Source organism: Lissotriton vulgaris, chromosome 5 (genome assembly GCF_964263255.1).
Source record: "Lissotriton vulgaris chromosome 5, aLisVul1.2, whole genome shotgun sequence".
Classification (NCBI taxonomy): Eukaryota; Metazoa; Chordata; class Amphibia; order Caudata; family Salamandridae; genus Lissotriton; species Lissotriton vulgaris.
This window is the reverse complement of record NC_141693.1, coordinates 1,586,629,677-1,586,656,577: the sequence shown is the minus strand read 5'-3', so window position 1 is coordinate 1,586,656,577 and position 26,901 is coordinate 1,586,629,677. Positions and strand designations below refer to the sequence as shown.

At 45.4% G+C, this 26,901-nt stretch overlaps 1 protein-coding gene across 5 annotated transcripts in view; it reads right to left on the bottom strand.

The window, feature by feature from the left end:
• Positions 1 to 26,901, bottom strand: part of LOC147716743 (dehydrogenase/reductase SDR family member 4-like) — a 247,875-nt gene that overhangs the window by 18,852 nt on the left and 202,122 nt on the right. For all 5 annotated transcript variants that reach the window (XM_086923680.1, XM_086923685.1, XM_086923684.1 and 2 more), the window contains one exon: positions 16,498 to 16,568. In XM_086923680.1, the coding sequence (XP_086779806.1) occupies positions 16,498 to 16,568 (71 nt within the window). The remainder of the gene's footprint in view (positions 1 to 16,497; positions 16,569 to 26,901) is intronic.

Sequence of the window (26,901 nt, the reverse complement as noted above, 5' to 3'; positions counted from 1 at the left end):
TTTTGCTATGCTATGTTTTGCTATCCTGCTTTGTTTTGCTATGCTATGTTTTGTTATGCAATGTGTGGTTATGCTATGCTATGTTTTTTTGTGTTTGGTATGCTATGTTTTGCTATGATATGATATGATATGTTTTGTTTTGCTATGCTAGGTTTTGTTGTGTTGTGTTGTGTTTTGTTATGCTATGTGTTGTGTTTTGTTATGCTATGCTTTGTTATGCTTTGCTATGCTTTATTTTGTTAAGCTATGTTTTGTTATGCTATACTATGTTTTGTTATGCTATGCTACGTTTTGTTTTGCTATGTTATGTTTTGCTATCCTGCTTTGTTTTGCTATGCTATGTTTTGCTATCCTGCTTTGTTTGTCTATGCTATGTTTTGTTATGCAATGTGTGGTTATGCTATGCTATGTTTGGCTATGATATGATATGATATGTTTTGTTTTGCTATGCTAGGTTTTGTTGTGTTGTGTTTGGTTATGCTATGCTATGTTTTGTTATGCTTTGCTTTGTTATGCTATGCTATGTTTTGTTATGCTATGCTATGTTTTGTTATGCTATGCTATGTTTTGTTTTGCTATGCTATGTTTTGTTTGTTATGCTATGTTTTGTTGTGTTTTATTATGCTATACTATGTTTTTTTATGCTATGCTATGTTTTGCTATGCTGTTTTCCTATCCTGGTGTGTGGGTGTGTGTGGGGTTGTGTGTGTGGTTGTGTGTGGGGTTCTGTGTGTGGGGGTTTTGTGTGGGGGTTGTGTGTGGGTGTGTGTGTGGTTGTGTGTGTGGGGTTGTGTGTGTGTGGGGTTGTGTGTGTGTGGGGTTGTGTGTGTGTGGGGTTGTGTGTGCGTGGGGTTGTGTGTGCGTGGGGTTGTGTGTGTGGGGGGGTTGTGTGTGTGGGCTTTGTGTGTGTGTGGGGGGGGTTGTGTGTGTGTGGGGGGGTTGTGTGTGTGGGGGGTTGTGAATGTATGGGGTTGTGTGTGGGGGGGGTTGTGTGTGTGGGGTTGTGTGTGTGGGGTTGTGTGTATGTGTGGGGTGTTGTGTGTGTGGGGTTGTGTGTGTGTGGTTGTGTGGGATTGTGTGTGTGTGTGGGTGGGTTGTGTGTGTGTGGGGGGGTGTGTGGGTGTGGCGTGTGTGTGTGGGGTTGTGTGTGTGTGTGTGTGTGGCGTGTGTGTGGGGGTGTTGTGGGGGTGTTGTGGGGGTGTGTGGTTGTGTGTGGGGGGTGGGGTTGTGTGTGTGGGGTTGTGGTTGTGTGTGTGTGTGTGGGGTTGTGGTTGTGTGTGGGGGGTTGTGTGTGTTGGGTTATGTGTGTGGGGGTTGTGTGTGGGGGGTTGTGTGTGTGTGGGGATGTTTGTGTAGCATTAATTCTAAAAGCATCTCAAAATAAAGGAACACAAACATCGAGTTTGTGGAAAGAGAAAACACATTGTAAGTCAAAGGGGCGCAGCAAAGCATTAACACAATAAAGTTCTTTGATGTTTGATGTCTTGTGACGGCTCGAGCACTCGCTTTTGGTGTTTTGCATCTCCATGTAGGCGGCAGCGTCATGCGATTGACTACAGAAGACTGAGGCCAGGAGAGCCTTCTGCCGCCCGCCGAAGAATGCTTGACGACGCTCTGCTTGCTAGTTGCTCCGCCGTGAAATGGAACAAAAAAAAACAAGTGGCGCACACATCACGCCAGTGTGGGCACAATCATAGCTCCTCCCACAGCCTATTGGTGTCTATTACGCGCTTGGTGCGCGTAATAGACGCCAATAGGCCTTGGGAGGAGCTATGCACGTGCTTCGGGCCAATTCCATGCAGTCTTTTACAATAAGACGCACGCAAAGGCCAATGGGGGAGCTGAAAAGAAAACGCACACGCACGAGCGTGTGCGATTCGTAGGTGACTGCTGAAACCCTGTTTTTCTATTACTAAACGCCTCGCGAGGCGCAGTGCAACGCTAGGCGCGAGACTAAAAAGACCCATCGACACAATAGGCTACATTGTGCAAGAAGATCTATAAGGATGGAAAGAACTAAACCTTGAGATGAGTTCTATGGAAGCTTGCGAAAATCGGTGTGCTGGACGAAATTGTACAAGCACAAGGCGGCTATCAATAGACTACTGAAGGAAATTAACTGGAGAGTAAGGGCCTCAATAAGGGTATGGCGGGATTCCTGAGCCACTAAACCTACACTATCATGTGAAACAGCCTGTCTGCCACAGGCCTACTGTCTTTACTGCTGTCCTTATATGCAGATTTACCCTACCTGGGTCTGTCATACACCACAACACAGTCGACGATAGGGAAATTCTACAATGTCTCCCACGTGCAGGCAGAAAATTCCCAGGGCATATGGGTCATTGTTATTTTTTTCTTTCAGAAACAGACCCCAATTTTGGGGTGTGTACCTGAAAAAACAAAGAAAACACAAAGCAAACACAAGGAGATGATGAAACTTTTCAGACACTCACCCCCAGTCACAGATGTGGGTTGAATCCATCATCATTCTTTAGCTCACTTTGCCACCTAAGTTAAGACCCAGCTATATGCAAATCAGTCTTGACCTTGTGCCTCATGGGAACAGTCCAACCCGAACTGCCGAGCCAGGTCTTTCCTGAACCGGAAACAAGCATCCTGGGACCGGTTTCTGGGTATCACCATTTATAAGCCAGGCTAGCTTGAATCTAGTGGCAAAGTGAGCAAGGGATCCAAGTCTGGGCACACCCTGCCAACTTAGGGCGAACAAAGCAAACACAAGGAGATGATGGACGGAGTGCTGAAACTTTTCAGACACTCACCCCCAGTCACAGATCTGGGTTGAATCCATCAACATTCTTTAGCTCACTTTGCCACCTCAGTTCAGACCCAGGAATGCCCAAAAGTGGGTCCCTTGCTAACTTTGCTCTTTGCACTTTCACTTTGCTCACTTTGCTACAGGATTCAGGGTAGCCTGGCCCTTCCATCATCTCCTTGTGTTTGACCTGAAAACACAAACAGGGATGTTCAGCATGCCGGCTTGACATGTTAGCTCATCGTGCATACATTTCTAACGTAAGTGCTCTTACACTGTTGGAAGAAGTACTTTCGTCAGGTAAAAACAGCTGAAAAGTAAATTTAACTTATAAAAAGAGTGAGCAGTACTTAGCACCCGTTTGGGGGGTGCGAGGTTCACAGGGGGGAGAACTGGATGGATCTGCACCCGATGGCGGCACATGCATCATCCTCCAAGCTATTCCGAACTCTAAGACCCAGACGTCTTCCTACTTCGTAAAGACATGCGCCAGACTGTTGCCAGAGTCATGAAGGCGGATACGAAGCTTTCTACTTTGGAAGATACAGCTGACCAACTTTCTTCTCATGTGACTCGCCTGTCCCATGACGCAAGGGTCCTGTAGGACCGGGCAGAAGACGAGGAGAATAGAGCAAGGCACAATAAGCTACTCTTTATAGGGTTACCCAAGCATACAGAGCACCAATCCCCTGAAGTCTTCTTGGAACACTGGATCAAGAACTGGCTTGAGCCTGAAGGCCTTTCTACCTGTTTTGTAATTGAAGCTGCATACCGCTCCCTGTCTCAGAAACCTTCCCTTGTTTTTTGGTTTGTTCTTCGTTCCAGGTACACTGCATTGTTCCGACACTTTTGCTTGACACACAGTTCAAATGCCAGTACTGCTCATTCTCTCCAAGGCTAATTGGACAGTCCCGCCCACGGGTTGTTATGATCTCCCAAGGCTCAGTCCCCATATTGGTATTACCGTTCTTACCATGGCGAGTGTCCTAACAGTAATGACCTGGAATCAATGGCCCACTTGAGTGCATTAAGATGGGTGTCATCTTCCAGTTCATACAGCCATACACACTGGGGCTGCTGCAAGAAACAAACCTGCAGGGCCATAATTGTCCATTTTTGTCCCACAAAGGATACAACAGGGTGTTCCACGGGGGTCATGCCGGGTATCCAGGGGGGTGGCTCTCTTCATATAGAAGTCCCTATCATTGGCTGTCACAAGGGTGATTGGCGACCCCCAGGGGAGGTACATAATAGTGGAAGGTACAACATTTTGAATGTATATGTCTCACCTGCCCTAAACACATTGACGGTCATTAAGGACCTGTTTTGTGTCGCTTCCTCCCGGGAGGACCATCAGTGGGGGTGACTTGAATATCATGGAAAGAAAAGATAGGTTTAGTTTAAGAGGGGGAGCTCAGAAACGTAGCCATGGCCTGGGGGATTGGGTGTGAGGGTTCAGACTTACTGATGGTTGGCCCATATGGTACTGGGACACATTAGGGAACACTCACGCATCCGCTGCCCATTGATACCGGTCTCGTATTGACTATGTATTCCTTCCAGGAGACAACATCCTTCAATGCTCTGGGGCCCAGAATCTGACCTGAGAATTATCTGATCACGCCACTGTTCTAATTAGTTTCGGTACGCCTACGCCAGCCAAACGCCTGATCTGGTGCCTTAACACTTGGTTTCTTCAAGACAAAAAATATAGAATTTCTCAAGAATGAACTTTCTAGCTTTCTTGGTTTAAATGAGGACTCAGTGCAGTCAATGGGCACCTTTTGGGAGACCGTGAAGGCTTACCTGAGCGGGGGCCTGCTCTTATGTTAGGGGGCATAGAGCGTGACAAAATTTCCAAGATCACAGACCTCAAAACTTCACCCACTAGCGATGCCCGTTATACCCGTTGCTATTTAATCTGATTATAGAACCTTTGGAGATCTTGGTGAGATGCAACGCACAAGTATGGGGCTTCAATTGGGGCCCTGCACAGGAGAACCGTATTACCCCGTATGCGGATGACGTCCTGTTGTTCACGCCTCAACCAGCCTATACGGGTCCCAGGGTCCTTCAAATACTATAACTTTTCTGGGATGCATCAGGTTTGCATGTTAATTGTAGCATGTCCTTGTTGGTTCCACTCCAATGCGATCAACGGGATGAGGACTGGCAATCTCAGATTCCGATACATCGAATCAGCTCTCTGTGCCTAGGAGTATACATCTCCTGAGAGCCAGGCTTAACAAACAGCCTTAATTTGAATCCCATGACGTGAAAGGTTTGTGATGATATGAAGTGATGGGCTACTCTACCGCTGAAGGTTATGGGCAGAGTTGCACTTTTTAAGATGATGGTCCTCCCGAAACTCCTATATCTCTTGCACAATTTTCCCACATATATCCCACAGGCATGGTTTGATGACATTTAGACCATGGGACGCAGATTCAGTTGGACGGGGGACCCTCCTAGGGTGGCAACCGGGAAGGGCACAAGCGTGACATATGATGGAGGACTGGCTGTGGCTGACATGAGGCTTTATTACTGGCGACTCAGCTTTTCCCAATTAATCACTAGTTGCACAGGGGTGGGAATATCCTGCTTACAGGAAGGAGCTTGCCCTGTAGGTTTTTGACAGAGTGATGAGCATTCTTTATGGGGCTGCTTTCCCTGCCACACTCCCAGAGGTTACCCAGGTGGTATTTCATACATGGCAAGTAGCACTTCGCTAGACTGGACTGGGTGGTTTTAAAGGCTTACTTTAGAGACCCCACTGTGGAAGGGAAAATGGTCGGGAATGGTGGCCTCCTTGGCTGGCTTCCGTGGATGGGACAAGATAGGGATCTCAAGGTTTGGCGATGTTTTTTGTTTTTGGTGAGGGTGGCACATTAAGTCCTTAGAAGAGCTTCAAGACGGTTTCAGCATGCCTCTCACCCAGCTCTTTCAATACCTTCAGGCCCAGCACGCACTCTCCACCTACCACACCGCACAACACGAGGTACCAGAATACAGCCCTCTAGAATGTTAGCTCCTAATGGGTCACCTGAGTAACGTGGGGATGTCTCTGATTTATCGCTCATTGGTGGTACACTCCCTCACGACACTGGGCACCCTGAGACGGAGGTGGGAGAGGTAGCCGAAGTAGACTGGAGGGACACATGTATGGCACCCCACACTCTGGCAGTGCCTGGTACTATTTAAGTTCCTTCACCAGGACTATTTTATGCCTGCATGCTTGCGGCAGGCTGGCTCCGCAAAATGCCTAAGTGGCCAAGCCCCACTCAGTGATTTTTTCCACATGGCTTGGAGCTGTCTTAACATACAAACCAACTGGGCAACTCTCATGGGGACTCTCTCCGCAGTAGCAGGGACTCCCACCGACTTGCAACCCCAAATTGCTCTCTTGGGCATTAAGAAAGACATGGGTAAACCCCGTGGGGATAGGATGCTGGTGGGGATAGGCACCCTAAATGCAAACTAGACACAGCCTGCCACTGGACAGCTACCACAGTGCACCCCCGGAAGCTTGGAAGAGGGGCATTGACTGGTGTGGAAAACTTGAAGAACATATTTACACAGCGAGAGGATGTCTCAAGAAATTCCACAAGGTTTGGGGAAAATGGTGGGACTACCATGGCCTAATTATCCCTCACTGCTATTGCTGTGTGACAATAAGTATTGTGAACGCTTGGAACCAGTACTGTATTGTAAGTTTAAAGCTACCCATTTCTGTATTCAAATGGAATGCAGTAAACATTGTTAATGCTTGGCATGAAAAAACAAGAATGTGTTTCTATTTATAAAAATAAAAAATAATTTAAAAAAAGAGTGCACATTCTGCCACTGGGGACAGAAAACCATTTCGGGCTTGGCAGACTGCCAACCAACATCTAAATGATCCATTAAGAGTTACATCTAAATGATGCATTAAATGTTTTTCCCCCTTTGTGTCGTAATTTGACGGTGATCGGGTTAGCGTTAAGCTTTGCTACACGTATTTCCCCTTAACTTGACTATGGTGCTCAGGAGCCATTTTGAACGCACTGGCGGCCATTTTATATGAATGCGTCGCCTCGTGGCCAGTATACCCTTTGTCCTTTCTCTGTACCACTGACCACTCGAGATTTGCCCAGCAACAGGCTATTTTTAGTATTGGTCAAGCATGCACATGCGCAGTTAAAACCTCTGTACTAGTGGACAGTCATCGCTCAGGAATGTTCCTCCAAACTGACCAGTGGTGTTGTAACTCCTCCCATGAGTTAGCTGTGTTCCAAAAATGACCATATATGTACCTAAACTCTGTAAATGTGTTCCGCCTACACTTTTATTACTGTAAAACTGTATAAAAGAGGCCTCGCACCGATGTTCGGTGTGATACTTCTTGCATTACTGAAGGGTGCTGTAGGAATGTACCACCACCCCATGGAGTCTTAATAAACTTTTCTTTTGCATTTTTCAGTTTCCGTGCCAAAGTCTGTCATATGGTGTAGCGGGTTTGAAGGAATATGTAGGCCTGGAGAACCCAATACCACAAATTGGCGACCACGAAGGGACTCATCGGCGACTCGGATGCTCGAAGGAGAGGTCGTGACGAAGGATTGGAAACTCGCCATGGACGCGTACGCTGCCACTGAGTGACCCGAGTCTTGGCACTCACAGTGTTTTCTTCCTTTCCTTCTGATCTGACCTTCCAGGTGGCGCCAGTCCTCGACTGAGATCCTGCTTGTTTGAGTTGTCGTACAGTGCCAGTTTGGCTGATTCGATTAAAGAACTTGGCAGTTGGAACCTGATTATCTGAGAATTTGGTAAGCTTGTGATTGGTAAGATAGTCTACGGACGCTTACTGTGGCTTTTTGCATATGTGTTTTGAGTTAGCTAACACTTGGTTCTATGATTTGAATTATATGTGCAGTGCACTTCACATAGGCGGGCATGTAGAGATATTTCTCTAAATTTGTCTTTGTTTGAACGGCACATTTGTGTGGAGTATATTAAGTGCCATTTTTGTGATATCGCGTTTCCGTGATATTTTGACATGCCTGTTTTAAGCACACTCTAAGGAATGTGCTGTCTTGGAAAAGGTACCAATTATCGATTAAATGAATCTCAGCCGGCTCCCCCAGAGGGGACCCCTAATCGGGAAATGTATATAAAATTTGGCATTCCCCCTATTCTATATAGTACATTGTGGCATAAGCACACAAAAACTGATCCCGAATTGCAATGGCCACTACATGGGTCGTTTGATTTACGAAAGGTTCAGTATGTGGAGCAATGTTTGTTTCAGCGTAGGTCTAGACAAGATATGTTTGATTGTGTACGAATGTGGGAGAAAGCGGTGCGTGAACGAATGAAGCGTGAAATAGCCTTGGCGGACAAAGAGCAGTGGAAGGCTGCTCGGGATAAGGCTTTACAGCTGGAAGAAAAAGAGTTGCAGGAGAAGAAAGAGAGGGAGGCACGGGAACGTAATTTGCAAACGAATGGTCAATTCCCTATTCGACGTCCTCTTTATCCTGTCCTTACTAATGAAGTTGATGATTTTTCATTATTAGATCGGTGCCCGCCTCCGTATGTTCTGCCTACGGCCCCAGACGAGGACTCGGGCGGAGATGGTCAAGGGAGTAGTCGTGTTAGGCTAAGTGCTAGTGTAGCTGCGGAATTGCGCAGCTTTGCCCGTAAACTTAACTTGAACAAAATAACTATGTCAGAGATTAATGATGAAATGAGTAAGTGGTCCGAACGAGAATGGTTGTATTTTTTGAGTCAGTTTGGAGATGAAGTTGTAGAACGATTTAGGAAAAATTCGACTGATCTAGAGCCTAAGGATATATCAGTTAATCGTGAGAATATGCGTAAAGGTTTATTTGTTATTGCAGATGCGGATGGGTTTTTCCAACGGTTGGTCCAGCTACGGGATGAGGCGTCAAGATTACTGGAAGCAAGAAAAGCATCAGACGTGCCTGCGCCGGGATCGATGGAGCAATCCAAAGAGTGTTCTATCTTTGGAGCAGATAAGAGTTCTACGGTTCATGTTATGCCTATGCGTGAAGCTGCACCTTTGTATGTCCCTCCTAAAGGGCAAGGTACAAGTGACGATAAATTGTCCGGGGATGCAAAGGGTTATTTTGTATATAATTGGGTTTATACACCTTGGAACAGAGCAGATGTTATGGCACTGAAAAATGCTCTGCCTGACCCCCGTAAGAATCCGGCAGCTTTCTATGAAGGAGTGGAAGGGGCTATTTCTTCATGTGTTATGACGTTAGTTGATATTGATCTTTTCTTTGGGTTAATATTGCCCCCTGATATGTGGAGAGCGATTCGTAAGTTCGACGATCAAGCGATCTTGGGAGCGGATTGGAAAGCTTTAGCCCAAGCTGATTTAGACAGGGAGCCTGCATGTAAGCCGTGTCAATTAATTTTAGATCTCCCAACGGCTATCTTAAACAAATTAAAAACGCTCGTCCCCCCTAAAAAGATTGATTGGACTATGCTAGCCTCTTACAAACAGAAGGCGGATGAGTCGGTGTCTGACTTCTTCTCACGTTTTGAAGAAGCATTTCATGATTACATTCGGCAATTATTAACAGATGATACGAGTAGGCATTTGTTCGTTGACAAGTATGTAGCGAATCTCCTACCGGAGATTGCAAAACGATTAAAGACTAGTGAAAGTTCTTGGACCACGGCGACCCCTGCTTCTTTATTGACTATGGCTCAGTATTATGAACGACAGGAAAATGAGGCTAAAGAAAGTACTAATAAGAAAGCAAAGGAATTAAAGACGAAAGTGATGTTGGCTCAGGTTCGTGCTACACAGCCGAGAGGGATCGATAGAGGTAGGCGTGGAGCGTATGGTGCGTCTTCTGGTCGTACCGACATTGCTAAGGATCAGTGTGCATACTGTAAAGAGTTTGGACATTGGGCCTCAGATTGTCCGGTGCTGCGTGAACAATGTAATCAGCGTGGTCGAGGAGGTGGAAGGACACGGAATAGTTATTCAGGAGCGAGGGGTGGAGCAAGTGATCGTGGCAGGTTTGAGGCGAAGGATCGTGGTCAGGATGATTATAATACTTTTGATCGACGGAATCAGTATCAGATATCGGAAGGTGAGAATGTGGAGTCTCAGGACTATGTGCATGCATAGGATTGCGTAGGATGGGGTGTGGAATCGGTTGAAGTACCAGTAGATCAAAGAGGTCCATATGTATCAGCGGGCGTTTTGGGTTCTACTGATCAGTTCCTGGTTGATACAGGAGCGACTCGTAGTGCTCTGTCTAAAAACTTGGTTCCAAGGGCTCCCCTGTCTGGCGAAACGATTACATCCATAGGGTTCGATGGAACACCCTCTCTTAGCCCATTGTCACAACCCCTTACGTTTTACATTGACAGATTCTTTGGTCCGTGCCCATTTTTATTGTCACTGAATACTCCAGGCAATATTATGGGAATAGATTTGCTTAAATACTTCCGAGCAACAATACTCTGCGCTCCTGAAGGAGTGCGGGTTATATTGAATGACAATTACCCAGATGTAGAGAGACTGTGTACTATGCAAGAAATTGAAGCACTAGCCTCTCTCCCACAAACGTTATGGGCTACTTCAGACATGGATGTGGGACAGATGCTTATTCCCCCCATTCGAATAACTGTTAGGGAGGGTGTGTCTCTGCCACGTGTGCCGCAGTACAAAATTTCTAGGGAAGGTGAAATTGCCTTAACTCACATTGAACACAACTTGATTATTGCAGGAGTAGTGGAAGAAGTTCCCTATAATGTCTGTAACAGCCCGATTCTTCCGATCTTAAAGAAAGATACTGATGACAAAGTCTATCGATTTATTATTGATTTGAGGGAAAATAACAAGATTGTAGTGCCCCAGTACCCGGTGGTGTCTGATATTACCACCTTACTTACTCTGATTCCGCCCACTGCTACCACGTTTACCGTGATTGACCTAAAAAATGCCTTCTTTTCCATTCCCATCCATCCCGATAGCAGATATTTATTTGGCTTTACATTAAATAATAAATCGTATAGATTTTGTCGAGTTCCTCAAGGCTGTACAGAAAGTCCTAGCATTTATAGCCAGGCTTTAAAAAGACAGCTCGATTCTTTTGATTTGCAGTCTGGAGTGGCTCTCATTCAGTATGTCGATGACATTTTACTTGCTGCAGATACGCAAGAACAGTGTGAGGAGAGTACTCTTGCTTTGCTATCCTTTCTTGCTCAGAATAATCATAAGGTATCTAGGAAGAAACTCCAATATTGTAGACCAAAGGTGACCTACCTCGGTCATCTTTTGTCTAAGGAGGGGCGTGCATTAACATCTGATCGAATTCAAGCAATTTTAGATACACCAGTCCCCCGCACTCAGAGAGATGTGCGCGCTTTTATAGGCTTAACGTCTTTTTGTAGGCAGTGGATAATGGGGATTTCACACATTATAAAACCTTTGTTAGCGTTATTGTCCAAAACTACACCAATGCCCCTTGAATGGACAGATGAATGTCAGAACGCGTTCGAACAATTGAGACAAGCTCTTTGTTCCGCACCAGTGTTAGGTACACCAGATTACACGAAGATTTTCACTTTCTATGTACACGAGAAGGATGGGTGCGCATTGTCAGTCTTAGTGCAGACACACGGGGATAAACAGAGACCTTGCGCGTATTTTTCGGCAATACTTGACCCCGTAGCACGAGGATTACCTGGGTGTTTTCGAGCAGTTGCAGCAACAGCAGTGGCTATACGGCAGAGTGAGGGAATAGTTTTGTCACATAAATTGCTGGTGTTAGTTCCCCATGCTCTGTTAAATAAAATAAAGACCCAGTATCTCACGAGTGCACGTTTAACGGGATATGAGCTCACACTGTTGGCACCACACATTACACTAAAGAGATGTGCTACCCTGAACCCTGCCACTTTATTGCCGTATCCAGTTGCTCAGGGCCAGGAGGAAGAACACCATGATTGTGTTTTCCTGACGGAAGAACAAACAAAGGGTCGTGTCGACTTACAGGATACGCCACTTTCAGATGTGGATGGGGAACTGTGGGTTGATGGATCGTGTTTGAGGCTGCCAGATGGTACAACTTCCGCAGCATATGCGATCACGACACTTAAGACAGTGGTAGAAACAGCACGAATACCACAGAAATCGGCCCAAGCAGCGGAACTAATAGCCTTAACAAGAGCATGTGAATTGAGCGCTGGCTTGTGTGTGAACATCTACACTGATAGCCGGTATGCCTTTGGAGTAGCGCATCATTTTGGCCTACTCTGGAGAGAGCGAGGGTTTTTGACTTCACATGGAGTGCACATCATGCACGGAGAACTAGTGCGTGACCTTTTGAATGCGCTGCTTTGTCCAAAGAAAGTGGAGCTAATCAAATGCAGTGCACATAAGATAGTGACAGACAAAGTAGGGCAAGGAAACGCCTTTGCAGATTGTATCGCGAGGGAAACTGCTATGTCACGAAACGCTTCGCCAATGTACGTAGTGAAATCGCAGGCGGAGCGATGGCATGATGCTAGAGAAAAAATATTAGACATTCAGAAATCCGCATCTGAAGCAGAACTCACAACATGGGCAGCGGAGGGAGTGCTAGATGATGAGGGTTGTTGGAGAAGCAAAGATATGGAAAGATGGAAATTGCCGGCAGCTTACTTGCAGACAATGGTCCAAATTACACATGGATTGGCACATGTTGGAGCTCTCGCAATTACCCGATTGCTTATGCGAGTTTGGGAGCATCCTGAGATTGCCAATAAGGCCAAAATAGTAGTGCAGACCTGTCTGATATGCTTGCAGCACAATCCTGCTAAAGGGACGTATACTCCGAAAGGAGGGTTTGTTCCACCTACTGCACCATTCGAGGTACTACAAATGGATTACATTCAGCTTGAGCGTTGCAATAACCTTAAGTATGTCTTAGTGGTGGTATGTGCTTTCAGTAAATGGATTGAGGCCTTCCCCACGAAGGATAATACAGGGCTGACAACAGCTAAGGTTTTGCTCAAGGAGTACTTCCCACGCTACGGTGTTTGTAAATTTTTGTGGAGTGATAATGGTCCTCATTTTGTTGGGATAATTGTGGAATATGTGATGAAGGGATTGGGAATTCAGCAGAAATTTCATGCTGTATTCCATCCGCAGTCAGCAGGTCTCGTGGAAAGATATAATGCCACTCTGAAACTGAAGCTAGCAAAGATTGTGGCATCCACGTCTTTGAAATGGCCGGATGCTCTGCCTCTGGCATTGCTATCTATCAGATCAGTGCCCCATTCCCGAACTGGCCTCACACCTTATGAAGTGGTGTTTGGAAGGCCTATGAATATATGGGGAGTTCCTAAGCCTCGATTGTTACATGATGTGCCTTGTATAATGATGAACGATTATTTGGCACGATTAACAAATGATTTACTTTCCATTCATCAACAGGTTCGAGAAGCGCTCCCTGACAATTCCATTGGAGAGGCTCATAATCTTCGTCCTGGCGACCATGTGATGGTCCGATCCTTTGAGAGAACGAGCAGCTTGGAGCCGAGGTGGCGTGGCCCCGAGCAGGTGCTACTCGCAACTCGAACGGCTGTGCGAGTTACCAACAGGAAGCGTTGGGTGCATTCCACTCACTGCCGTCGTGTCTCTCCGGACCTGGTGAATCCAACTGTGCTGTCTGATTATCGAGACATCTTGGACGAGGAGAAGAGCCCAGCTGTTGCGTCTACTGAATCGGAGGGAGCCTTCCCGGACCACACCGTCTCTGGAAGAGAGAGATACAATCTACGACCAAGAAAAGCAGCTGTTTTGTGCGAAACTGGTTGAGTTACCGCTCCAGGTTTGTGAAACGGAAGCCGGGAATATCAAGGAGGGGGGGGGGGGTCTGTTCTGCCAAGTGTAGCGACACCCGTCTTGAATCTCGGAGAAGAAACCAACGGCTACCTCGGAGCTCAGCACTCATATTTTTATTTTTTAGTCGCTTTTTGAGACATTTTCAACTTTTGAACTATGGCATCTTCTACAATGCGAAATAAGAGAATTCTTGGTGCAGTACTCTTTGTTATGACAATTGTGGTGATAGCTGTGATAGCTTGGGTAGTAGAACTCCTGGTGCCGGCAAGAGAACATTTATTGCCGACTACCCCAATTCCGTCTGAACATTTTCATTTTACTTTGCCTTATCATGAAGAACGACACAGACAAACTTATCTGAATAATAGTTTTATCCAGATTCTGCATCATACCCATAACATGACCAATACTTCGAACTGTTGGGTATGTGGGATGTTGCCTGGGCATCAAAAGAAAGGAGGCACTCCACTTATCCCACTCCCATTTTCTCGTAATGGTTCTTGCAATGCTTGGTATACTCTTTTGTTCACTCTGCGATGGCCAACAAAAGGTGGACTACTTTTCCGACTTAACAAGGTCTGTTTTAATGATCGAGATGGTTATCCACAAGCTGAGGGAACTAAGTTTGAATGGGAAGAATATCGACCTGACAATGTATCCTCGCCTCGAATTTATAGCAACCAACGAAATGTAAATATGTCTAATTTGCACGTAATTACTGTCATTGATACGAAAGCCGACTTATGTGTTCGTAATAAAGATACAATCCCAGTAGGAAGAAGTGAATGTAACACCACTCTCACCTTTGACACTCCAAATGGTATTACCTTTGTGGCCTCACGAAACACGTACTTCATTTGTGGAAATAAAGGTTATCACCGTCTCCCTATAGGATGGTTAGGAACGTGCTATATATCCTTTGTATTACCTCCTGTGTTTATTGCCCCACCTATGTATCATAATGATTTTGTTTTGTATCATGACTTTATATTGAATAGAGTGAAAAGAGCAGTAGCTCTTGATGACATTGACCAAACCGATACTTCTCTGCAACAGTATGTTGATTTCAATTTAGGCCTTTTTTCATTTGTTGGGGCTGCCTTAAATAGTCGAAAAATAAGACGACTGACACGTGTTGTAGAAGCTATTGCTAATGAGACAGTTTTTGCCTTAGGAAACTTAACAGAGGAACTTCAAATTACCAGAATTGTAACGCTCCAGAATCGCATGGTTCTAGATGTAGTACTAGCTGACCATGGAGGTGCATGTCGCATTATCGGAAGTAGTTGTTGTGTATACATGCCAGATAATTCACCTTCTGTATATGATGCAATATCTAAATTACATAAGATAGCTGCTGAGATACATCCTGATAATGGTACTTGGACACTTTCGGGGTGGTTTTGGACGTTACTTAGTACTTGGGGTTGGAAGTTGCTGACAGTCTTATGTGTAATAATTGGGATATTATTCTTCCTATGTCTTAGTATCCAATGTGGCCCTATGTTATGTTCCATGTGCCTTTCTGCTTGTATCCCGTCCAAACGAGCTATTGAACAAAATGGACAAATGATTGATAGAGAAGTAGCGAAAATTATGTCCATTGATATTGAGGATGAATACCCTGATTATGTCCACTATGAGGTAGCTTCAGCTGAACGCTAAAAGGGGTCGTCTGTCGTAATTTGACGGTGATCGGGTTAGCGTTAAGCTTTGCTACACGTATTTCCCCTTAACTTGACTATGGTGTTCAGGAGCCATTTTGAACGCACTGGCGGCCATTTTATATGAATGCGTCGCCTCGTGGCCAGTATACCCTTTGTCCTTTCTCTGTACCACTGACCACTCGAGATTTGCCCAGCAACAGGCTATTTTTAGTATTGGTCAAGCATGCACATGCGCAGTTAAAACCTCTGTACTAGTGGACAGTCATCGCTCAGGAATGTTCCTCCAAACTGACCAGTGCTGTTGTAACTCCTCCCATGAGTTAGCTGTGTTCCAAAAATGACCATATATGTACCTAAACTCTGTAAATGTGTTCCGCCTACACTTTTATTACTGTAAAACTGTATAAAAGAGGCCTCGCACCGATGTTCGGTGTGATACTTCTTGCATTACCGAAGGGTGCTTTAGGAATGTACCACCACCCCATGGGGTCTTAATAAACTTGTCTTTTGCATTTTTCAGTTTCTGTGCCAAAGTCTGTCATATGGTGTAGCGGGTTTGAAGGAATATGTAGGCCTGGAGAACCCAATACCACATTTGCTCTAACAGGAGCAACCTACATATTGGATATCAGGCACCTGAACCTATATTTTCCAGTCCAACATTTGCTTGGGCTCTCAGGAGCATAGGTTTACTTGCTGCAGCTCTCTGCTCCATTAATCAGACCAAGATGCTCTCTCTGGCAGCTTGGTGCTCATTGTTGGTCTACTTCCCTTACACTCTGGCACAGATTTTTACTGACTTTCACTTCTAAGATAGCACAATATTGGTTATTGCATGGCATGTAGATTTAGTAGAAGCATTCACTTCCCCTTTTATATTTAGTACTTCACTTCTATTTTAACCGGATAGCCTGAAGACAAGAAAATGTTTTCCTTTGTAGGCTTGAACAGTCCTTCTACAGAAGAACCAGTTGGGAAAACTGGCTTAGTGCCTACTAAATTCTAGGCCAGCCCTGTCACTTGATATAAACGGTCTGTACACTCCTGTGTCACTACCTTTTCTCCCTCTGCTCCCTCACCCACCTTACAACCTTTTGGTTGGTACTCTCAAGCCAATACATGTTACAGTCTAGTACCAGGAGAATAATCACGACTAAAAACGAGTGCACAAGTAACACATTTAAAGTTAAGGACCTTACCCTCGTTTTTGCATGTGAGGGGCTACAAGTTTCACCAACAGGAACGTGGCCTTTATATTTATATCCAGAATCTGAAACAAAAATATTTACATGAAAGTTATTAATACAGTTGCATCCATTTCACAATGTTTATATTTATGTTTATGGGATTTGTAGAGCGTGTGACTACCCTTGGGCATCTCAGCACTGCATGATAAAGAGCTAAGCAGTAACTTGTTTTGAGATAAGGGGCAAGACCTTCAAGTTACAACAAAACTGTAAAATAAATGTTGTGCACAGTCCTGTGGACAGCTGTACATCCACCTTAAATCCCTTCCCAAATATGATTTGTGGACATCCACTAACAAAGAAGAGGGCGTGTGATAGGAAATGGAAAGTTGAACCTAGGATACCCAACTTCACAATGAAATTAATCTTACTCCTGTGTTAAGCACTCTTCTATTCCCAATCAAGAAGACCTATTCCCAAATATTCTGGACAAAATAAGCAGCAGCAGAACAAGAGTGATTCAAAGAAGACAACAATTAACTCCAACGTTATATTATTAATCCATGGCTTTACCTCTCCACAACCGTTTGAAAATTCCCCTCACTAGCAAGCATAACCGAGAAATGCGTCTCATGAAGTAAGTTGTTTCGGGAAAGCCTCAGAATGAATATCCCTCCATGCACAAGAACTCTGCTCCAACCTCTGCAGTACCAAACCTTTCCAGGTTTTTTCGACAGAAAAAGTTGAAGTTTAGTATAAACCCAGAGGAGATATTTGTTTTGGTTGTGTGAAGAAGGGAGAGCAAAGATCACCAACCAGACAATATTGCCTTTCTATGTCATTCTGGTCCCACATCTTCCTAGTGGCTGTTTAATATGGTTCACAGCTAAATCAAGCATTTGCAATGCAATAGGTCTCGCATTCACAAGATTTTGAGCTATTGGCATTGTAAATGACAATGCCTTTTTTATGTTTTGGGTTTTAAAACATAAATAAAAGTCATTGTCATTTACAAAACTAATAGCTTAATCTCTCGTAAATGCGGAACCAATTGCATTGCATTAAAGGGCGTACTCGACTGCTTGTTTGATTGTAAATATCAGAGGAAGAGACCGGCCTGCAACATCTTCAAAGTAGTGATAAATAGTGCAGTGAAGAAGATGTGTAAGCATTGTAAATTACACAGACACAAAGTGTGAAGTGAGAGTTACATATGATCTGAGCTGTAAACACTAACAAAATGCTCCAACACCTTTCGCTCTGTGATTACACTGTCGCAGCTCAGGAGGTAGAGCAGGAGGGGAGGGGCTATCTCCTCCCCTCTCCGTGATTTGAGTGCGCAGTGTGGCATTGCCTAAAGTCATTGCTATCTTTGGCCTAATAAAAAACACTCCAGCTGTAGAAGGGCCCTGGCTTCACCTCCTGGTGCAGGGCGGGCTGTGCTTTATGGTAGGTAGGGAGGGAGGGAGGGAGGGAGGAAGGGAAGGATGGTATGATAGTCTCGGCTGCAGTTCCGGCCTTGTACAGTGTTCCTGCTATTACTAGTGAGCGAGTGGAGCTGAGGTGGTGGTGATGATATTGGTATTGGCAGAGGTGGTGGTATTGGTGGTGGTGGTGGCAGTATTGGTATTGTTGGTGGTGGTATTGGTGGAGGTGGTACTGGTATTGGTGATGGTGGTATTGGTGGTGGCAGTATTGGTATTGGTGGTAGTATTGGTGGGGGTGGCACTGGTATTGGTGGTATAGTACTGGTGGTGGTGGTATTGGTGGTGGCATTGATGGTGGTGGTATTAGTGGTGGTAGTGGTATTGGTGGTGGTGGTATTGGTGGTGGTGTTAGTGGTGGTGGCATTGGTGGTGGTGGCATTGGTGGTGGTAGTGGTATTGGTGGTGGTGGTAGTGTTATTAGTGGTGGTGGTGGTATTGGTGGTGGCATTGATGGTGGTGGTATTAGTGGTGGTAGTGGTATTGGTGGTGGTGGTATTGGTGGTGGTGGCATTGGTGGTGGTGGTGGTAGTGGTATTGGTGGTGGTGGTGGTGGTGGTACGGGTGGTGGTGGCATTGGTGGTGTTATTAGTGGTATTGGTGGTGGTGGTATTGGTATTGGTGGTGGCATTGGTGGCGGGGATGATATTGGTGGTGGTGGTAGTGGTATTGGTAGTGGTGGTAGTGGTATTTGTGGTGGTGGTATTGGTGGTGCAATTAGAGGTGGTATTAGTGGGGGTGGTATTAGTGGTGGTGGTATTGGTGGTGGTGGTATTGGTGGTGGTTTTATTGCTGGTGGTGGTATTGATGGTGGTATTGGTGGTGGCGATGGTATTGGTGGTGTTTTTATTGTAGGTGGCAGTACTGGTGTTGGTGGTGGTGATATTGGTGGTGCCATTGGTGGCAGTGGGGGTGGTTTTGGTGGTGGTGTTAGTAGTATTGGTAGTGGTAGTGGTAGTGGTATTGGTGGTGTTGATGGTGGTGGTAGTTTGGGAGGTATTGGCGGTGATGGTTGTATTCTTGGTGATGGTGTTGGTGGAGGTGGTGGTATTGGTGGTGGTATTGGTGGTGGTGGTGGTGGTGGTGTTAATAAAATAGGCTTTTGAAAACAACCTGTCAGGTGGCTTTAGCACAGATGACATTAACACAGAGATGCTGTTGTCAGCTTCCGTCCATTAGCACAGGATAATGTGCTACCTGGAATTCACTAATCATTAATTAATTTGCTATTCATTTCTAAATCCATTTTCGTTAGTGGGTTGAAACAGGCACAAGATAATGCCGGGTTAAAGTGATTGAAAGCAGGCGTCCATGTTACGGGAGCGGCCCTGCTGCTTAAACACAAGCGGTTTCAGCTAAAGCAGTGCATTTCCGGCCTGCAGTAAGAGAAACTCAATAAAGTAAATAGTGCTTACAAACTAATTAACAGGTCCAGTGTAACAACGGAAGTAAAGGGGCCAGTCGCCATGGGAGGGTACAAATGAAGATAAAGCTGTACTAAGGAGGGACTAACAAGCCTATTAACGAATCCGAAGGCGGCATTTACAAAAGACAATGACACAAGCCAATGACAAATATGGGAGGAGAGTGGGCACGGCTTCTCTCAAGTACTCTGCTGCAGCAGTCTCGCAGAGCGAGCAGCGCATGCGCGCTGCCGCTATGCTCGACCTAAAAAACACAGGAAAGGAAAGACAGCACCTGCCAGACCAGGCTTCATGAAATAAGCTGTGAACAATTACCTTACCAAAAACTGCATCCTTTCTGATGGATACATCCAAGCATGACCGAGGTCTATGTAGGGCCCACATCAAAAATGTTATGCTGGGGTACACAGAGTACAAACACAATACACACCTGCTTAAAATGAATGGGCGTACACATGGCAATCCTACATGAGACCCAACATGCTGGCTAAGAAACTTTGAAACAAAAAAACAATAAAGATTGACGGGACAGCTCTAGAATACATCATACTCAGCGTACAACTGAGTTGTTATATGGATACACCTGGGGGTTCACTATTTGGAGGAAGATCAACACATAGACAGGTAGGACAGGTATGTCTCCGTATGTGGGCAAATGGATGATAGGACACCTAATTTAAATGGGCAATACTCACTGACCACTGCTCAAGTGGACTTTCTAGATCTGTTCGCCACACACCTTGGCAAACACCCATAGGACAATACATACTCGGTGGTGACTTCCATTGTGCCATGAATGTTGAGGCATAGTGATCTCAACTTCCACTCCCAAGGGCACCAGTAAGAAAACTATCAGAGAAACTGTCTGACTGGTCTGGAGGATACGCACTTGTGGACATCTGGAGAGTTGCATACCTGGTAAACAGGGTATTTCCAGTAGCAGCTTAGATATGATTTTAGTGATACCTCAACTTGGCAGGGAAACACTTGGGGTTGAATTCTTGAGTAAGACAATATTTTAAGAGAACCTGCTATTGTGAACACTACAAAAAGGACAGCAGCACCCTAAAATCCCTGCTTGGCAGCTATTAAAATCAATGCTCGACGACTCTGTATTTAGGGCTCAGTTTGGCTTTATACTAGGCAGAAATACTATTCTTAATCCCCACAGTAAATTCCACGTCATTAGCAACACATGCCTCAAGATGTAATGGCCAGTGGCAGCCTCCATAAATATGCAGAAGGCCTTTGGCACCGTAGAGGGCAAGTACCCTCTGAAAGTACTACAAAATATGGGGTTTGGTGTAAAAGGGTAAAATGGATACAGTTATTGTGCATCAAGCCCACAGAACATATCAGAACATGGAGAGTAATATTGGACTCTTAGCATGTGAGGCAAGGCACAAAACCAGCCTCCCTCTTTGCCCTCTGACCTTTGCCATGGTTGTGCAGCCTTTAGACAAGGGAGGAACGTCAGATTCTGATTAATGTGTTTCCTCAAGTCATATCACTATATGCAGATGACGTCCTGCTTTACATAAGTGAAGTGCGAAAACAAGTGCTGCAGATTCTGTATGAATTTGGTAGGTTTGGGAGGGCCCAGGTGTTTCCGCTCACTGAAGCGTGAACACATAACATGAACTAAGGCATAATGGAGGGCGCGACTCTAGAAAAAGGTCTACTAAGTACAGAGATTCGGAAGATTGTGTCCAAGGGAATTTAGGTAGAGCAATCACCACAGTCAGGGTGCCTAGCTTTCTGGACACAGTTACCCCTCTCCGTTAATAGGCCCAGTGGGGCTGTCTAAGATGGTACCTACTTTAGACACATCCCATTAAAGCTCAAGACCCCCTTGTTCAAGGAAATGACTGCACTGCTGACCGAATTGACATGGGGCTTGGTGAGGCTCAGAGTTGGGACTAGACACCCTGTACCTGTATAAAGAAGCGGGGGTAGGCATCCAAGACCTCAAATCACCTTACATAGCACCGCAATTACAATGCCTGCAGTTATAGTTTGAGCCAGGGAGGACACCAGAGTGGGCCTGGGCGGGACATAATACATATCAAATCCTAAATCTATCCTTCTCCAGGCAGCGAAACATACTTGGATGTGCTACATAAGGCAGATGAAGTGGAGGATACCTTATGCACCTGCATACTCCTGTGGAACTGTAGCATCTAGTATATCGATTGATGCCAGCAGTCATGGGTAGTTGAAATAAGATATTTATTCACAGAAGATCTCGTCCAACCGTCCTAACCAGCTCCCAGCTTTCTTCTCTCCCTCCTGTTCCCAAAATTCTACATGACATCATGAGATTCTATACAACATGCAGGAATGCTGCATTCCATTTGACTGTTACAATAAAACATTACTCTAAGAATATTGCTACTACACACCTTCTTCCCTTAAAACAAAGTAAAATAAAACAGACTCTATACAATTAATCCACATAATTATACATGACAGAAATCCTTCAGTAAATTGACATATGGTACACCATGTAATGTGGGAAGGGCTATATCGCTTAACATAATCTTCCAAATATTCTGAAGTTTTTACTGCTCTGTGTGATTTTCTTGTTATAACACACTTATCAGCCATGTTTCATTTTCCATCTGGTTCACCTTCTTGGTCACTTGGATCAATTATCTTTCCTTTGTATACAACTACTCCATATGCGAGGATCCTGTGTTTTGACTACACTATTGATTGTTTTGATAACGTGAATGTGTTTGGAGAATCTATTACCCCCTTCCTTTCCTAGTGAACGTTTTATCATCACTCCATAACTGATATCAACTAATAAAAATCAACAACTGTATCTCTGACACGATCTGCGTTACCTGGGGTGCCACTATATATACTTCACTTCACGGAAATCAGGCACGAACTGACCTTGGGCAGCAGAACATTCCTGACTTGGGGGAAATCTTGCAGGCAATAGCGCAATCGGCGCTCGTATCTTTGCCGGCTGTTGGTCCCCCCCGCCGCCGCGACAGGAACACCACGCGGCGGCCGAGCGGGGGGGACTACAGCCCCCACAATCCCCTGCTGGTTGGTTCCGCCCCTCCCCGCCCGCTGACGCGCCCGGAAGGCGCAGAAAAGAGGAGAGCCCCATCTGGGGAGCCGGCAACTTCACGGAAATCAGTCACGAACTGACCTTGGGCAGCAGAACATTCCTGACTTGGGGGAAATCTTGCAGGCAATAGCGCAATCGGCGCTCGTATCTTTCCCGGCTGTTGGTCCCCCCCCGCCGCCGCGACAGGAAAACACGCAGCCGCCGAGCGGGGGGGACTAGAGCCCCCACAATCCCCTGCTGGTTGGTTCCACCCCTTCCCGCCTGCTGACGCGCCCGGAAGGCGGAGAAAAGAGGAGAGCCCCATCTGGGGAGCGGGCGACTTCACGGAAATCAGGCACAAACTGACCTTGGGCAGCAGAACATTCCTGACTTGGGGGAAATCTTGCAGGCAATAGCGCAATCGGCGCTCGTATCTTTCCCGGCTGTTGGTCCCCCCGCCGCCGCGACAGGAACACCATGCGGCCGCTGAGCGAGGGGACTACAGCCCCCACAATCCCCTGCTGGTTGGTTCCGTCCCTTCCCGCCTGCTGACGCGCCCGGAAGGTGCAGAAATGAGGAGAGCTCCATCTGGGGAGCGGGCAACTTCACGGAATAAGGCACGAACTGACCTTGGGCAGCAGAACATTCCTGACTTGGGGGAAATCTTGCAGGCAATAGCGCAATCGGCGCTCGTATCTTTCCCGGCTGTTGGTCCCCCCCGCCGCCGCGACAGGAACACCACGCGGCCGCCGAGCGGGGGGGACTATAGCCCTCACAATCCCCTGCTGGTTGGTTCCGCCCCTTCCCGCCCGCTGACGCGTCCAGAAGGCGCAGAAAAGAGGAGAGCGCCATCTGGGGAGCGGGCGACTTCACGGAAATCAGGTACGAACTGACCTTGGGCAGCAGAACATTCCTGACTTGGGGGAAATCTTGCAGGCAATAGCGCAATCGGCGCTCGTATCTTTCCCGGCTGTTGGTCCCCCACGCCGCCGCGACAGGATCACCACAGGGCCGCCGAGCGGGGGAACTACAGCCCCCACAGCCCCCTGCTGGTTGGTTCCGCTCCTTTTCACCCGCTGACGTGCCCGGAAGGCGCAGAAAAGAGGAGAGCCCCTTCCGCGTAGCGGGACTAGCCGGCCTAAGCCTGGGCAAAGGGCGGGCCCTTTGTGGCCCTCAGAGGCCGGAAGAGACTGGCCTGGGCCACTTGATCAAAAAGGTAAATCAGAATAATAATGATAGAAGGGTCTCTCTAGGTATGGGGAGCCCTCCATTGTTACAGGAAGATGTGTCTCTCCTAGTGGTGGACACAGCTACGCCCAATAGCCCTGATATTAGTATCAGTAGTAGGGATGTTGGGCAAACAAATATCGGAGATGATAAGGATAAAGGAGAAGGATCGGCCAGTCCTAACATTGATGATTCTTTTCTGAGTCTGTCCACTAGTACCGATAAGGAGGGGTTAGCAAATTCCCCTAGATTATCAATTCAATCTCCCCCTTAATTTGAGTCAGGGTTCACCCCCTAAGATTAGAACTAAAAAAAGAGGGGTTGGTCCTTTAAAGACTCGCCAAGCAAAAATGCAAAAGAGGAGCTCAACCTCAATAGTGTTAGATAACGTTGATTCATTGACTCCTTCTATGGTCCCCTTAATATCAACCCACTGCCCCACTGATGAGGGCGGCCTTTTGGAAAAAATTGAAATTTTAATTAAATCACTGATGCTGCCTCTTTTAGAAAGGACATGCATGATTAATACGCATCTAGACTTGATCGATAAAAAAGTAGAAAGAAATACACTTTTATTATCTAATTTTGCAAAGGGTTTGACTAGTATAAACCCTAGAGTAAATTCTGCTAATACGATGCCACAAACGAAACAATGCCCATCAGGCTCTACTCTTTCCATAAAACCTAATCGTGCAGGGGAAAAGCCAATTTGTAATTCCCCCAAAAAAGCTCAGACAACTTCTTTGGTGGAGAGGAAGCCTGTATCTAAAGCCCCACCTGCACGTAAAGAAGATGATCTAAGGGGGGATAAAAGTATTCCAAAGAAAAGGCAGAACTCCCGCAAAGTAAGGTTGATAAGGACAATGGGGTAAAGGATTTGCATAATACAAATTGACAATTACAAAGAAGAGTAGACTTACCCCCAGAGGCTGCCCCTTATGCGATTATTTTGGCAGGTGTCCCTGAGCTCACTTTAGGCATTAAGGAAGACCATCGAGCCTTAAAGAATAAAGTTGTCTATTGGTTGTGCAACAATAGACCTTTGCCTGCCCACATTGACAGGGAAATTTTAAATGTTAGGCGCGCAATTTGGGTGGGTTCACGACCTAAAGACAGGAAGGGGGATGTAATTATCGTAAATTTCAAAGATCATAGAGCTGTGAGGCAGATTGGTATGATGTGAGAAGTAGTGACTCCATCTCCACACATTACCTTAGTTATTTTTATCGCATACACCAGCTCCTTATTTAAAAGACTGTGTAGTAGGAAGACAGTCTGTAAATAGGTTCGGATTTGAATATCATGGGCGTAATCAAACTTCTTTCGCCCAATCCCAGAGATTAGCTAATTTCTACCCCAGGTTGACTCACCCTCTAACTTCAGGACCGAATTATGAAAATAATTACCTATGGGATAATAGTGGTATAGCTTTATCTGCCTACTATATACCAACCCACAATCGGTTTGATGTTTTTTCGGGCCTTGATTTTGTGGATTGACTTAAAAAAGACACGCCCCTCATTAAAATGCTAGGAATAATGGAGAATCCTGATACAACTCAGGGGCATATAGAAGGGCATAAGCTGCGGGAGGGTAATGATGACATCAACCAAGTAGAAATTACATCCCTAGAGGTTAATGGCCATAACAATGAGGAAGGTTATGTGATTAACACCAACCTTGACCAAAAGAAGGGGGAACAGTGTGGATAAGCCAGCTCCCCTTTATGTGGAAAGGTTTTGGGTAATGCCCCTCTGTGCGATTATGTAGTAAACAAGAATAGGAAATCCTGTACTCTTTTGTTTTGGAATGTGGCAGGATTAAGGCAAAAAATTAAAAATCCATCCTGGGAAAGCGTCATAAATGGTCTAGATATTTTGGCTTTGCAGGAAACTTGGTCTACTGACCCAGTCCATATAAGTGGCTATAGAAGTTTCTTCACTCCGGCAGTGGGGGTCAATATGGGAGAGCAAAGGGTGGGTTAATTACGTACCTTTCAAATTAGCTCAAGTATGAGCAGGTCCGCTTTTCTCCAAAGTGCAGCTATTATCAAGTAGTAACGATAGATAACAAAAAGGGAATTAATTTTGTTATCGTCAACTTTTATAATAATATCCCAAAAAATGAAACTCGGAGCATCTTAAAAATGCTGAGTGAGGATATACAACATGAAATAGATAATAATGAAAGGGAAGTAATAATTTTTTGGGGGGGTGATTTTAATTGTCCACTCTGTAAAAAGGGAAAACAAGGCATCTGCGGTTTAATGCTAGAGCAGGAGATAAATCTAAGACACTTTGACCACTCCTTGATTGGGGATTTATTCAATAAAATACTGTTTATGTATGACCTGGGATATGTAAATGAAATTGCCCAAAATCCAACTCCCTTCGTCTCCACATTCATTGGCAGAGGAGCATTGACCACCATTGACTTCATTATTTCTTCAAATAGCTACGGCCATAAGATTAAGAGGTTTAAGACCATAGAGCTGTCACTTAGTGACCATCGGCCTCAAATAATGGAGATTGAAAACCCTTTTTTTGATCAGCATAATGATGGGTCCCTTTTGCGTACAGTCCCTGATGTGATTCTTGGGAGGCAAAATGGGTATACTCTTAAATGGGGTAAGGTGGTCCCAGAAAAGTTCCTAGGCAAACTGTTAAAAAACTGATCTGATAGTTTCGCGATTTGCCTGGGTGAGCACTCTGACAGTGGGCAGATAATAGAACATTTTAACATCATAGCTTCTTCAATTAGAAATAGTCTGCGGATGGAGACAAATAAACGGGCAAAGGGCAATAAGAGTTGGTTTGATAATGTATGTACAAGGGCATTGACCGACTTGAAACATGCGATTCATAGGACACCCCGAGATCCTTCACAAATAAGAGGTTTAAGAAAAATATACAATGAGGCACTAAAAAATAGGAAAAATGTCATAAAAAAGGAGGCCTTGGAAGTCCTATGTGAAGCGTCACAGTCTAAGGATGCATCTGCATTTTGGAGGGCTGTAAATGCCCCTTTTCTTTATGATAACACCAAGGCGCGCATGGAGATCGCAATTGTTGAGGACGACTGGGTCGAACATTTTTCCAATCTTTATAGGTCCCAAGATGAAAGACCTATTATAGGTCCTAGTGTATCGGGTGATATAGGGGTAGGGGCCCAGAAGCTTGTGGTAACTTTGGAGGAAGTTATGATGGGTTTGAAAGCA